Raw genomic sequence first — 15427 nt, 5'->3', positions numbered from 1 at the left:
TATGAAACGGCATATCACAGTGTCTGTCGTCCTCTTCGTCAACTTTATCAAAACCCTTCTACTCAGAACATGCTTAAATAAAATTAGCCTTACATGACCACAATTAAGCTTTGGTTTCAAAAAGTTTGACGAATTTTTCTGCCGATGACTTGATTGGTTAATGTTTGTTTAACGTCCAGTGTCAATCAGTTGATATAGATAAAAAAGAGAGAGAGAGAGATGTTGGGAAAAAGTCAATTGACACAACATCCCAAAAAAAAGCTAAAAAATGTATATTTTTCAACAATAAATTGACTGATTTATTTTTGCTGTTAAACGCCACTTTCAGCACTATCAACTATTTCGTGGCGGCCAGATTTATTGATGAAGGAAGCCGGAGTGCTCGGAAAGAACCACCGACCTTCGGAAGGAAAGAAAAAGTCCGTTAGTGACTTTTTTCCAGGCAATATTTCCATCCAAAACCAACATGCCCTCCTTTTCAACTGGCAGTCACATTTCTCGCTTTCATCCAGGTCTACTCACTTGAGTTAAGTTGTTCTTCTTGAATGTCATGAAATATTTGTCACTTGACATTTGCAAACATCAATAAATCAATCAGAAACGAAAAAAAAGCGGTGTTTTGTTTCTAAATTGCTTTATTTGGTAAAAAGTGAAAATTGAATTACATGTTGGCATAATTGGGATAAAATTAGCCCGAATAATGACAGTCGATATATTCCACCGATCTCCGACTGGAGAACGATTAAACGATAGGCTATTGACTGCTACAGGGCGCAGAATTATTCGAGCAAGGTTGAAATAGACACCTGTCGTATTTCGTATAATTCAATCACTTGACATTCTCCGTCTAAATACTGATCGGGATTAAGGGTATAAAGTTTTAGAATGACCCACACTAGGAGGGCGTAACACAGTGACAAATGCCATGATAACCTGGACATTATAGATAATACAGTGGACAGTTAAGTCCGAACTTAATTGCATGCTATGACACTAAGACGTATTACCTGACAAGTTTAAACGTTATTTACCCGAATTTAATATATTATCAGACCCGATTAAACAATAATTGACCAACACTTTACCTTAGTTGAATAATTGACCATCACTTTACCCTACTGTAGAAAAATTAATTTCTCTGAGTTGTCAGTGGTCATTAAAGAAATAAATAATTTTGTTCTAGCTCCAAAACTTTAAGGACATATATCAATCTGGTTAAGAAGTTGTCAATTAAATAACCAAATACATGGATGTTCAAATTTTCATATCAAATTCTTTCAAATTCTCATGTTTTTTGAGGACGAGAAATATTTTCCAAAAATTTCCCATGCGCATTGAAATTGACTTCTGTATATTTTTTTTATTATTTTTTTTTTCATTTTACCTCCCGGCAAAATATCTTTTGCTATACAAATTCAACATATTAGGGATAATACATGACGTATAAAATTTAATGATATGTTAAATTTAAAGCCTTTTTTCTACAGAATCTCCATCAATTAAAAAACACATAAATCATACATGTCATTTTGGTATGATAAATAAAATTAAGTTAACACACTTTACAATTTAAAAAAAAAGAAAAGAAGAAGACATATTAACATGTGAATTAATTGAGCGGTTTTGCAGGAGTATCGTTGTAAAATTGAACAACATAAATAAACAACAGCTTTCATATGCAATCAAATCGAAAAATCCAGCACCATGTTTAAAGCCTAAAAATACCTGGGTTTCCGCTTAACAAAATGATTCCTGACCTAATTTTAAGTGCCTACTTGTGTACCCTTAAGATTTTTTTTGTCATTTTTGAACAAGCACTTATTAAAGTCAGACTGTTCCCCCTGTATAAACCAGTCAAATACTTTTTTTTTTAAGAAATTTTTTTTTTGCCTAACTATCGACACTATTTTTTCAGCTTGTTTGCGAAAACACTGATGTTTTGGTATTTTTAGGACTAAATCTAATTATTATCTATGAATAATATGTTATTGTTGTATTACTTGTAATTTTGGAATTTTTATTAACTATGCAAGGCATGTCCATTATCTCTCTGTGTGTTTCACTCACTGAGTCACTTTTGGAAAGAAGATTTTGGTAACTTGTTATAAAATACTTTCAGAATGAAAATGGATAAGTTCTCATTTGAAAGACCAAAATCCGAAACAGTGACAATGTTGCTTTGGTAAACTTACAGACACGAGGTTATCCACTGTTTCGGAGTAAGTTGAAAGACAACAATTCGTTTTACATTACATAGAATTTTGGTTTTAATTTGCAATGACTTTTCTATTCATTTAAAAAAATACAAAACAAAGTAAAACAAGCATTCTGAGAGTATTGCATGGCAATACATAGTCCCCTACCGGTTAAAAATTCCTTGTACTCCACCTCAAAATGCTAACTTGATCCATAACTTATCATGGTGTAAACTATATAACTAATAACAAGTCAATATCTTCAAGCTTGACGAAAAAAAAGTGAGGAAAACTGATCATTTGCGTGAATTTTTTAAGTCCAAGGACCATACTTCTGCACAAAATCATCAAACCGGAACAAAATTCGAACTTGATCTGTAACTTGTCATGATAAAACTATAAACCAATTTTCAAATCAATATCTTCAAGCTTGACGAAAAAAGGGTGAGGAAAACTGATTATTTGAGTGAATTTTCTAAGTTTAAGGACCATAACTCTGCACAAAATCATCAAACTGGAACAAAATTCGAACTTGATCTGTAACTTGTCATGATCAAACTATATACTAAATATCAAATCAATATCTGCAAGCATGACGAAAAAAAGTGCGGAAAACTGATTATTAGAGTGAATTGTCTAAGTCAAAGGACCATAACTCTGCACAAAATCATCATACCGGAACAAAATTCGAACTTGATCTGTAACTTGTCATGACAAAACTATATACCAAATATCAAATCAATATCTTCAAACACGAAGAAAAAAGTGTGGAAAACTTATTTGCCGGACTGACGGATGGACAGACAGACAGACAGACAGACAGAGTGCAAACCTAAAGTCCCCTTCGACTTCGTCGGTAGGGGACTAATAACAAAACTTGAATACCGAACTCCACGGAAAATTTAAAACGGAAAGTCCCTTATCAAATGGCATAATCAAAAGCTCAAACACATCAAACGAATGGAAAACAACTATCATAGTACTGACTTGGTACAGGCATTTCCTTATGTAGAAAATAGTGGATTAAAACTGGTTTTATAGCTAGCTAAACCTCTCACTTGCATGACAGTTGTATAGCATTCCATTACGTTGACAACAATGTGTGAGCAAAACAAAAAGACATAATAGGTAAAAATGTCAAAAAATTGGGGTACAGCAGTCAACATTGTGTTATAATCTTAATCTCTATAAAAAAACAAATAACTATTAAAACTTTTCCAAAATCTATCGAAACTGCATTTTTGAGTCATATGTAAATATTTTATACATTGAATAAAAGAGGACAAGGAAGTTATCGCCATAGACACAGACGGTAACAACAAGACACAGAAAACCAAACTATACATCTAGGTGTTCAACAGTAGACTTTATATGTCAAGTGTATGCTCTACAACGTCCCTGATCTATATACGCTGTGAATGAATTAAACTGAGAATCAATCAAAGATCTGCCACTCATACCAAATTCCCTAAAAGACATAGTACATTGAGATATAAGTTAGACAACCACTGGCGAGGTTCCTGGCTCCAGACAGTGATATAAACAAGTGTCAAATTCAACCTAGTTTCAAGGGGGTATTTTCAGATCTCATAAATGCTCAGAAGTACGCCACAACAATATCATAACCTCTGTGTACTCGCATGAAGCTGTGATGCTATGAATATAAGGCTTTTTCAAAATATATTATCCTGTGTGTTAAATAAACATATAATGAATTGGTCATATATCTTACACGAAACATTCACACAGAATCGCATGTATTTTCTTTGGTCTCAAAATATGTTTGGTTTTTTTTCAATCATAACATGGTTCGAACTTATAACAAATAAACATTCGTATACTTAAAACAAGTCTTAAATTACAAAATCTTTTTTATCCAATTTAAATCTTATTTTAAACAAATTCAGTGCTTTGATCAGATAAGATTTGTTAAATTAATAATCTAAGATCTTTAAATAGATTGATTGATGGAGTTTTCGTTCATCTTTGATGTCAGGAGTACTTCTTTAAAAACAGAGGATTAATATACATATAACATTACAAGAATTAAAAGAAGTATGTTACTACAAGGGCGTGTTCAATTTTCCTCAAATTAGTTTAAGTGTGTATTATATATGCAATTTCGATATAACTATAGAGATAACTTAAAACCACCCACCGAAAAATGTTCGGTAAACTTTCCGGACTTTTGAAAAAATAAAAGAAATTAGAGTATTTTTTTTAAGGTCTAAACCAAATTCCGATCCTCTATTTAGATCGAAATCTGTAACCTATTCCTTTCAAAATATTGCATATCTAAAATGAAAATGAAATTTAAATTTGATAAAAATTAATAGTCATAAATTCTCGCATTTGCGACATTTACTGACGTTCTCTGTTTTTAAATAGAGATACTGTGAACAAGAAAAACACGTTAAAGACGAAAGTTAAGCACATTTCAAAACATATATATAATATTAACGAAGATGAAAACACCAGACAGAAAGCTGAAACGGACTATTACCTGTACTTTTAATCGATAAAGTTGAGAATGGAAACGGAGAATGTGTCAAAGAGACAACAACCCGACCAAAGAGCAGAAAACAGCTCAAGGCAACCAAAGGGTCTTCATAGATATAGGAAGATGTGGTATGAGTGCCAATGAGACAACTCTCCATCCAAGTTACAACTTATAAAAGTAAACCATTATAGGTCAAGGTATGGCCTTCAACAAGGTACGGCCTTCAACACAGTTCTCAATCAATATGAAATTGAGAATGGAAATGGGGAATATACCATATATTGTACAGAACTTTATAAAAGAGAAAAAATGAGATTCAGAATCCATTTAATCTAGCAGGAGTTCAATTTTTAAAATATACAAAAAGGACAATTATTTACCAGCTGATCCAATAGTTATCCACTGGACGTTAAGATATAAGCAACCAATCAATCAATCAGTAGCTTATCAATTGTTTAAATCTAACAAGCCCCGGGGCGGATCCAGCCATTTTTAAAAGGGGGTTCCAACCAAATGTTCCCATTCAAAAGCATTGATCGTCAAAAAAGAGGGGTTCCAAACCCCCGGAACACCTCCCCCTCCTGGATCATCCACTGAGCCAAAACTATTCATACCTTATTTGCATAGCAACCTGTGTAACTTAAAAATCAGATCAATGCGATAAAAACTTTCTACTGTAAAAAAAATGTTTAAAGCAATAATTGGTTCGTTTGCTCCGCTAACGTGCAAGAAAAGATTGATACGTGCATGTATTTCAGCCAAAACTTGTTTACCTAGGCATATCTGACTTATATGGACCCAAAGAGTTTCATCAAACAGTGAACTTGTTGCCCTGCATGATTTGTAATAAGGCCAAACAAAAAATATGAATGTAAAGGGTTTCCTTAAGACAAACAGAGAAAGCAGAAAGCAGTAATTCTTTTTTTTTATCTAATCTGTCATTTCTTTATCAAGTATATGAGGTGACCTGCAATTTTTTCACGATTCACTACCAAATACAAATACTAACTTTAGGGTCGGACTTTTGAGGCATAAAAATAAGGTGTATATATATAAGCCCTATACACACGTATTTGTTTATTTTGGCCTGAGAAGGTTAAGTACAAAGTGATAAGTTTACCCACAGAAACGAGGCAGTAACATGACAGACCTATAGTCAATGATTTACTATACTAATATCTCTGGCTAATTAAATCTGAAGTATATCATTATATGAAGGCTTTATAAAGTCTGGATGTTTACCCGGTACATGATGGACTGTGTGGCTTTATTAAGTCTGAATGTTTACTCGCTTTTCTTGTTTCTTACTGTTTTGTTTATTATTAGTTCATTGATAGAATTCAAAAAGCGAACTTTAAAGTTCTGTTGTTACACCACTGTCCCAAGTTTAACTCTATCGTAATATATACAGACAAATCAAACAACCTTGCAAGCGACAGGTATGCCAATTCCTTTAACACTATTGTGATAGGGAAATATCAGACAATCATTCCCCTAACAGGTATGCCAATACATTGACCACTATCGTGATAGGGACAAATCAAACAATCCTGTAACTAACATGTATGCAAATTCCCTAAGCACTATCTTGATAGTTGCAGGATTGTTTTAATTGCCCCTAAAAAGTATGCCAATTCCTTCAACACTTTATAAGGGCGATATTAAGAACAGGAATTGACGTATCCTCGATCATCCTTCAAGAACACCCAAGTAAGTGGGTCTCATTGGGGTCTAAGCGTGACGCGGGATTGCCGATTTTTTGTAAGCGTGACATGTGAAAGTCAAATTATTGTGCCGTGAAAACGGGAAATGAAGTCTAGTGGGATACGGGAAATTACAAAAAATGAGAATTGCTTACGTACATAGTGTAAGCGGGATACGGGAATCTGACAAAACAGTAAGCGGGATCCGGGATCAGAACCCCCCAATGAGACCCCCAAGTAAACCTCGGTTTCTTGTTCTAGCGTTGTTCAATCTTCAGTATCCTTACATGTGTAGTTTTTTGTGGATGGTTGTTTGTCCTTTCTTGGTATTTTTGCAATGGTATTGTCTGTCCCTTAGACTTAGGGAGCTACCATTTGATTTTTATGGGGGGTGGGGCTAGGATGAAATTTGAAAAAAATAGGCAGGACAGGAGTTTTGAGTAAAAAAAAAAGGCAGGATGAGCAACTTGGTAAAAAAAAAAGGCAGGATGACAATTTGTGTAAAAAAATTCAGGATAAACTAGTAAAAAAAAGGCAGGACCAAATAGAGTAAAAAATAAAAAGGCAGGACAGAGTATACAACTAAAAGAAAAGCAGGACAAAATTTTTCATCCTAGCCCCTCCCCCCCCCCCCCCCCATAAAAATCAAATGGTAGCTCCCTTATGATCTTTTTATTGACCACTTGATATCTTCTTCCCCCTTCCTCAAAACGAAGATTTTAATTCGTTAGAATTGGTGTGGCGATAATAGAGGGGCCTGATGGGTTATTTTCGTTCTTCGTGATCGGCGCATTTTCGCTATCGTGATCCGTTTTTCTACAGATTTATTTTTTTTTTATATTTTCGTGATCCGTGATCATGGAAATTTATTTTCTGTGAATCGTGATTGACAAAAAAATCAACTCGTGAATCGTGATGAGACCCCCCCCCCCATCAGGCCCCTCATAATAAACTCTAAATTAAAGAAGCGCATTGAATGCAGAAAATTAGATTTCTTTTATCTAGCTCTAATTAAAAAAAATGAAATTACATTGTGTAGGATGAAAAAAATCATCTAATAACACGAAAGAAAACGAAAGTAAGATGATTAATAAAACATGAATATTCAAATTTTTAACTGTTGTATGATGAACATTCAGCACAAAATATTTAAGAAATTCATTCCTGGCTGATTAAGGTATGCTGATCATTCAGCGCCAAATAATTCAGGCAATCTTCCTGACTGATCTTTGTATGCTGAATATTCAGCGCCAAACATTTCAGTCATTATTTTCTGGCTGACTAATGTATGCTGAACATTCAGCACCAAATATTTCAGGCATGTCTACTGGCTGATTGTTGTATGCTGAACATTCAGCGCCAAATATATCAGTCATTTTTACTGACTGATTGTTGTAGGCTGGATATTGAGCACCAAATATTTCAGACATTTTTTCCTGGCTGATTATTGTATGCTGAATATTCATCGCAAAATATTTCTGACATTTTTTTTCAGTTCGAACATAAATTATAAATCTGCAAGAGAGGTTCTTTAATTACGAAGGACTGGAAGTTAAAACTGATACTTGAAAAGGGGATATGCTGCTTGAGTAAGGGCAGACATCTGATTTGTAGTAGGTCATTTCAAAGGTTTTTTAAGCACGTTTAATTGATAACAATCTGTTCCTTATACCCGAATTTACCTTAACTGGTCATTGTGCAATACTGCCCAAACAAGTGCATGCAATATCTCGTTCCCAATTCGTATACATGAAATATTCACCACTGGACGTTAAGCAAACAATAAGAAAGTTAACCCAACCCAATCTGTCTTTTCTTCGTTTTTATACATCTAACAAAAACATCCAAACAACCAAATCGTCAGCCGGTGTCACTGTGATATCTGTATGGAATCTTTTTTTTTAAACTAAGCCATAATTATTATTTTCAAGTCGATCATTCATAATTTCTTGTAACTTTGCCTGTATAATAACAGCTATTTATACAATTTTATTTTTTGTTCAGTGTTGATGTTGGATCAAAATTTCAAAAATTTGTTATCATTTCCTATATTTACGTAAAACCTAGGCTTTATCTACATTTTCATTAGCATCTTAATCTTTAAGTATCATGTAAAAAATATTGATTAAAACATGATAATGATAAATATTATGAAAATATTCCGTTTAATAAGTGATTGATGTCTTAACCAATTTATTAATTTATACGAATTTCAAACGATTGCACGTGCTGCACGCGCTGTCTTCAATACTCAACGATACGATCAGAGCATTTTATTATATACTAATTCAAAAAGAATATTCAAAATATTGCCAGGTTATTAATTACATTTCTTCACACTAAATATTTTAACAGGTGTTGATAATCATTATCATTTACATCAGAATCCATTAAATAATGTTTCACGTACTAATTTCAAACATTTTATTTACTGTCTTTTTATTGATATAAACATATATAATTATTTACAGTCTTTTTATTTATATTAACTTATATATATCTTTTCACTATAAACCTCACCCGAGCGGAAAAGTGATAGAGAATGTTCACTATACACATGACAGTTTGACAATGCTGGATTGATTGATTAATTGATTGATTGGTGTTAAACACCACTTTAAGCAATATTGCGCTAATTCGTGGCGGTCGGTTTTTATTGGTGGAGAAAACCAGAGTGTGCTCGGAGAAAACAACCAACATTCGGAAGGAAAACTGACAATCCAAGGCAATAAGATTGGAGTCGAACGCACCAGCCACGTGTCGGATTCGAACTCAAACCTCAGTGTTGACATGATAGTGATGCTGTAGTTAAACTACTAAGATCACTTTGCCACTGAGGCCCCTGATGATGCTGGACCTTTTCCGTCTAATAATATCATGCATGTGACACTTATTGGTTGCTGCAACGAATTATTACGGAAGCTTGGTCCTCAATTATAAATCGAACCAATGACTCCCGACCTATGTTTAATATTTCAGTTTAAGAATATGTCTAGATTTTTAGATATTATTGAAACCTTTCAACTACATGATGCAAAAGATGAAGGTTTGTTATAACTATGATTGTATTCTCTTTTGTTATTCGGATAAACACTCTATCTTGTCATTTTAGTAAACATTCAATCTTGTTATTAGGGTGAACACTCCCTCTTGTTATCCTTGTAAACATTCTCTCTCGTTGTCTGGGTAGTATTTATCTATCTAGGTAAACATTCTCTCTTGTTATAAAGGTCAACATTCTCTCTTGTTAACCTGCATGGTAAACATTATCTCTTGTTTTCAAGGGAAATATTCATCTTGTTATCCGGGTAACATTCTCTCTTGTTATCCGGGTAAACATTATCTCTTGTTATCCTTGTAAACATTCTCTCTCGTTATCTGGGTAGAATTTTTTTTATCCGGGTAAACATTCTCTCTTGTTATCCGGGTAGACATTATATCTGGTTAACCTGCATGGTAAGCATTATTTCTTGTTATCGAGGGAAAATTCTATCTTGTTATAAAGGTCAACATTCTCTCTTGTTAACCTGCATGGTAAACATTATTTCTTGTTATCGGTGGAAACATTCCTCGTGTTATCCGGGTGACTTTTAAAACATAAGACAGACTTGTCAAGTTTCTTTCTCTTTCTTTCTCCAAAATATTTGGATAATGCAGGCTTTGATTTCTTTAATATTTATATACTTAATCTGATATTTGCAGTCACGGTCGTGATTTCTAAAAGCAACCGTGAAAGGTAATACTGTCACGTACATTGCACAAGAAGAGAACAAATAGGATCATTTTACTCACTTCCTAAATATAACTTTAAAACATGAGACAGTATCAATTTCTTCTGTATTTGTTTCATTCACATGGTCAATATAAAAAAAGTAAAAACCTCCTTGAATTGGAATATCAAGTTCTTTAAAACATACTTTTAAATCATTTCATCAATGTTACACTATTCGATTAAATCAACTGATTTAGAACTGTTTTCAGCCCTGCATATTACTTGTGAAGACAATATACAATTTCACATTGGTTTTTTTTGTGTGTGCAAAATTTTGCATCAATTAAAGATATCTTCAACCAAAATTAATAAAATCTTATTTGAAAGACAATATCATAGAACTTTTGTTTTGCTAAAGAATGTCCTTCTTGTACATATTTTGGATAATCAAATACCCCTCGGTGTGTTATACGACAAGAAAAGCCATAAAATATGCACTATCTATAACTTAAAACATTAAATTATAAGCAAAGAATGAAGGACCGACTTTCAGAAAACTGTCCTGGTGTGAAAATAATTCAGGGGAAACTATCGGTATATCTCTTTGTACCCAAACATATTTCGGATTCATCAAATATTACGTAGAAAAACAACGTTTGATGTCCCTTTGAAAATATTGCAAATACAATTTCTTTTAAGATATATATTGCATTAAAAATAGCAGATTTACAAAGACCCGAATAATTCAGGCCCTCTCCGTAATCGATCTCTCCTACTTGAATGTAGCCACCATAGAGATGCGGAATATAACGACTGCATTATTCGGGTTATCAAGGAAGGGGAAGGTATTGGACTTGTTTTCTGTAAACTGGGGTCAAAATCTGTCTTCATCTTTACTTATTATCGTCTGCTCTCTATATCAATATCTGATGCTTTGTTAAATGGCATCTTTAATTGATACTTACTTAAAGACTTGAGGGTATTGGCAGAATTCTCAATATTTGTTGTACCTGTATATCTTATCTTGTCTGAGTGAAGATTTATTGTGAAAACAATTGATTCTAACATGCAAAGTGATGATGTTGTATTTAAAATTTCTACACTCTTTGATAAACTTGCGGTAATCGCGGTTTACAAGACATATTATGCCAATTAGAATACTTTCATGGCATTTAAGATTTCGTAAGATGTAAAAGTGTCAATTCTTAAGATAGTTTCAAAAAAGAGTTGAAATTTGAGGAAAACAACAATTAAAAAGCGATGTGATGTGTGGTCAGTTTGTCAGAGACTATTAAGAACCAAACTTTTTTTTAATAGTTAATCTAATGAACATTTCAAAATTTACAAGAGTTGCCCAATACAGACATTTACAAAATGTACAAAAAATAATGAGGAAACTGTCTTGTTTTTCCTTCACATTAGAAAGCATATGCATCAAAATTGAAGGATTAGTGCTAACATACGCCAAAATCACTCAGAAGGATCATGTCAACATTCGTGATTGGTTAACAGTGTTCTTTCTGTTGTACATTCAAACAACAATGTAAATACAAATAGGAGCAATTGTCCAAAACAGGAAATCTCAATTTCATTTGGTACTACGCACATTTCTGTACTATTTTCTGACACACAATAAAGATCAGACATTTAGATAATCGAGGTCATGATTTGTTGTTGAAAGAGACAAAAGAATAGATGATTACAAAAAACTATAAATTCCAATCCATGCTGAAGAGGCGTCCCTTTGGCTGTGCGGGATGCATTAATAAGCAGACAGTGCCGATCGGAATGGGGACGGAATCAATGCTTCTTAAACTGAAAACATGTCATTAAACATGCCAATGGCATGATGGTAAAAAAAAACAGACAAATTTAAAAATATGACGTTAGAAACCACAAAAATTGAGTAGTACCTGCTTGGACACAGAAAAAATTAAATGGATCAGCGTAGCCTACTTTAATAAGCGATAACTGAAAGAGTTTAACCTTATAAAAAAATACCTTTCTGTAGAATCTTCTGTCTGTATGGATCAGCTAGAGAACAATTCCATCTTTCATACCGGAACTGATAATGGCATTCTATCACAGATATTCTAATGGCTTCAAGCAGAGCTTCAGCAATACCGGTACCTCGCCGACACATTCTTTTCTGCTTCTTATGTAAGTTTAACATTTCACAGAGTTTGTCTTTCTCTATCATATTCGTTCTCTCTTCAATACTATTTTGTTCCCAGTTTGATAAAAAAGAAATTATTGGATCCCGAGAAGTCAGCCTAGAAATAAAAAAATGAATGAAAAGAATAAGAATATAGTTTTTCCACTTTAGTGATTCTTAAAAGTATAATGAACATTATTAAATTCCGACAAAAGTAGGACTGCACTTCCAGAGTCGAGACGAAAGATTATTAAAAAAAAAAACAAATGTATTTAATAAACGATTTCATAAGAATCTAAAATAAAAATAAAAAGATTTGTATTTAATGATCTAACCTCATGATTAGACCGAAATGAGTTGGTCTTAGGAAAAAAATATCTTTTCCAATTCGTCTTATATTTTAAAATTTCACGTACTTATTTCAAAGACTCCCGACAGGTGAAAGGCTGACAAGTTATGTCGAAATGTTATTTCCCTATATTATCTTAATTGTTGACGAGCGGTCGAGCTTTGCTAATAGAAGTTCAAGACGAGAAATGTGCGTATACTTAATTTCTTATTACTTATTACTTCAGTGCAATTGTTCGTTTCAAGGGACACCCGAAATTTTCTTGGACACTGATTTTCGGTCGTTTTCTGTACATTTTGGAGAAAAATATCATGATTGTCTCTTCTAAAGTACGCCCTAGCTTCTTTATTTGTGATAATCTATGATTTCCGTTATTTTCCACCGGAACAAAAATTCATAGATTTCTTTGATTGATCTTTGACAGAAACCTATTTGGAGATATTCTTTTTAAATATGAATAGTTGCCAAGAGTGTGTTTGATTACCATTGTCCTTCTCATTAAATCTTCCTATTAATCAAGTCTCCTTGGATTGACTGGGGAATAGATACATGGTCACATGGTGTGGTCACATGGACTTCTCCGATTTAAGGATGTTCGCTCCTCTCGTTTTTGAATGTTTTGCCAGATATTTTGAATCCTCTAGTTTTATCCATGTAGTGCCATGTAGTGCCAATAAAAATTTTGCCCACTGACCCATACTTTTCTTTTCATAATTTGTAATAACATAAGCAACACGACGGGTGCCACATGTGAAGCAGGATCTGTTTACCCTTCCGGAGCACCTGAGATCACCCCCAGTTTTTGGTGGGGTTCGTGTTGCTTAGTATTTAGTTTTCTATGTTGTGTCATCTGTACTATTATTTATCTGTTTGTCTTTTTATTTTTGGCCATGGCTTTGTCAGTTTGTTTTCGATCTATGAGTTTGACTGTCCCTCTGGTATCTTTCGTCCCTCTTTTATTGCATATAGTTTTAAAAGTCATTTTTGAGAATTTTATAAAATCCTTGTTATTTTGAAACAGAGTAGCGAACATCCTTAAGCTGTCTGTGGTTGATCGGTTGGATGTGTACGATGTATAATTACCTAGCCACTTTCGGTTGAATGTCATTTTATAATTATAGTAGACGACGTTATCTGTTAAGTATTATGTGTTTCCTTATCTAGAAGCAGGTTCAGTTGCTCTTATGTCAAACCATTCTTAAAGGTTTGTCAGACTGTATCAAACACACTTGCAACAACTTCCAGCTTATCGAAGGGGGTGATCTTAATTGACCTTTGATCGCTTTATCATCAAAGGACCAATCAGGATGAAAAAGAATGTTAGCAGCGATAAACTAAGTACTTAATGACAGGTAATTATCAAAGTACTACTTGATTATTAATGAAAACAAGATGTCCTAAGCAAACAATAGAACCGATAAACATATAAACAGACGACAATGTAAATTTTCTGTATACCTTGCTGCGAGAATGTGGAAACTTTGAATAAAAGCTTTTAAGACATAGCGGACACTTTGAATAAAAGATTTTAAGACATAGTGGAAATTTTGAATCAAAGATTTTAAGACATAGTGGTAACTTCGAATAAAATCTTTAAAAACAATGTGCAAACTTTGAATTAGAGCTTTTAAGACAATGTGGAAACTGAATAAAAGCTAAAAAGACAATATGGAAACTTTGAATAAAAGCTGTTAAGTCAATGCTGATTTTTTAAAATATGATCTTTTAAGACAAAAATCAAGAAAAAAAATTATTTATACATCTTTTAGATGAATTTGGCTATATTCCTATTAGGTCCCTTTTGGACATATTGCTCGTAACGTGTAGACCTACGTATTAATACATCCCTCACTTTAGGTTTAAGTTTGTATATTCCTGGTGAAGGTAAATCAAGAAAAAACATTCGGGGACACGAAATTTATTACGTGTTATACATGAATAGAATTTTTAAACAATAATCGTGAAAAAACCAATCATAGTTGCATTTCAAAGCGACTGGAAAGCTTCTCCTGTGTCACAATATTTGCTGGAGTAAAAAATCCGTTCAAGATACCCAATATACCCCAGATGCATTTATTAGCAAAATCAAAGCTTGGTGGCAAAAAAACTTCCTCTAACTCCTTTTCGAAGTCTTTACAATTAGCTGGTTCTTATTCGTGTACACCACAAAGCCATTATGTGTAATTGAATATCTTGTATTTATTATGAGTTACTTTAAAATAAGGACATATTGCAGGATGACCCCCTAAATAAATACGCACCCACGTCCAGCCATAATGGGGGCGGTCATTCTGATGTCTCGAGAAGGGGAAGTACCAATATGCTTGTACGTATAGAAACTTTGCAACAACTCTATGAGATGTCTGTTAGTACCGTCGTATGACAAAATTGCTTCCACCATTCTAAAATACCAACATTTTCCAGAGGCAGGCTAAACTTCATAAATAGATTTATTTGATCAAATATCAACATAAAACATTACAAAAGTAATGTAAAACAATAGCAGACATTATTTCCAATGGGGTCTCTTTATGTTACATTCTTAAAAATATTAAATATAGTTATAAGATATCACGATTTTGGCAGGCTTTATACTAATTATGCTAAAATTAAAAATTTACGATGACAATGACAATGACTAGAATATAAAAGCCAATCAATAAAACAAAAATTTGCTATTAAAATCGTTGCTTTCCTTTTTTGACAGATAATCTTTAACACCAAAATATAAGATTCAAGGTTTTTGTTGCTCTTTAGTTCATTTGGCAACATCATCCCATTCGATTCGCTTTGCATACCCTACCTATTGAATT

General features: G+C 33.3%; 1 protein-coding gene across 1 annotated transcript in view; it reads right to left on the bottom strand.

The window, feature by feature from the left end:
• Positions 1-15427, bottom strand: part of LOC127718111 (protein Wnt-9a-like) — a 50053-nt gene that overhangs the window by 22088 nt on the left and 12538 nt on the right. The window contains exon 2 of the mRNA XM_052224052.1: positions 12112-12383. Coding sequence (XP_052080012.1) covers positions 12112-12383 — 272 coding nt within the window. The remainder of the gene's footprint in view (positions 1-12111; positions 12384-15427) is intronic.

The sequence above is a fragment of the Mytilus californianus genome, unplaced genomic scaffold (genome assembly GCF_021869535.1).
Source record: "Mytilus californianus isolate M0D057914Y unplaced genomic scaffold, xbMytCali1.0.p SCAF_10, whole genome shotgun sequence".
Classification (NCBI taxonomy): domain Eukaryota; kingdom Metazoa; phylum Mollusca; class Bivalvia; order Mytilida; family Mytilidae; genus Mytilus; species Mytilus californianus.
This window is presented reverse-complemented; position numbering and strand designations above follow the sequence as displayed.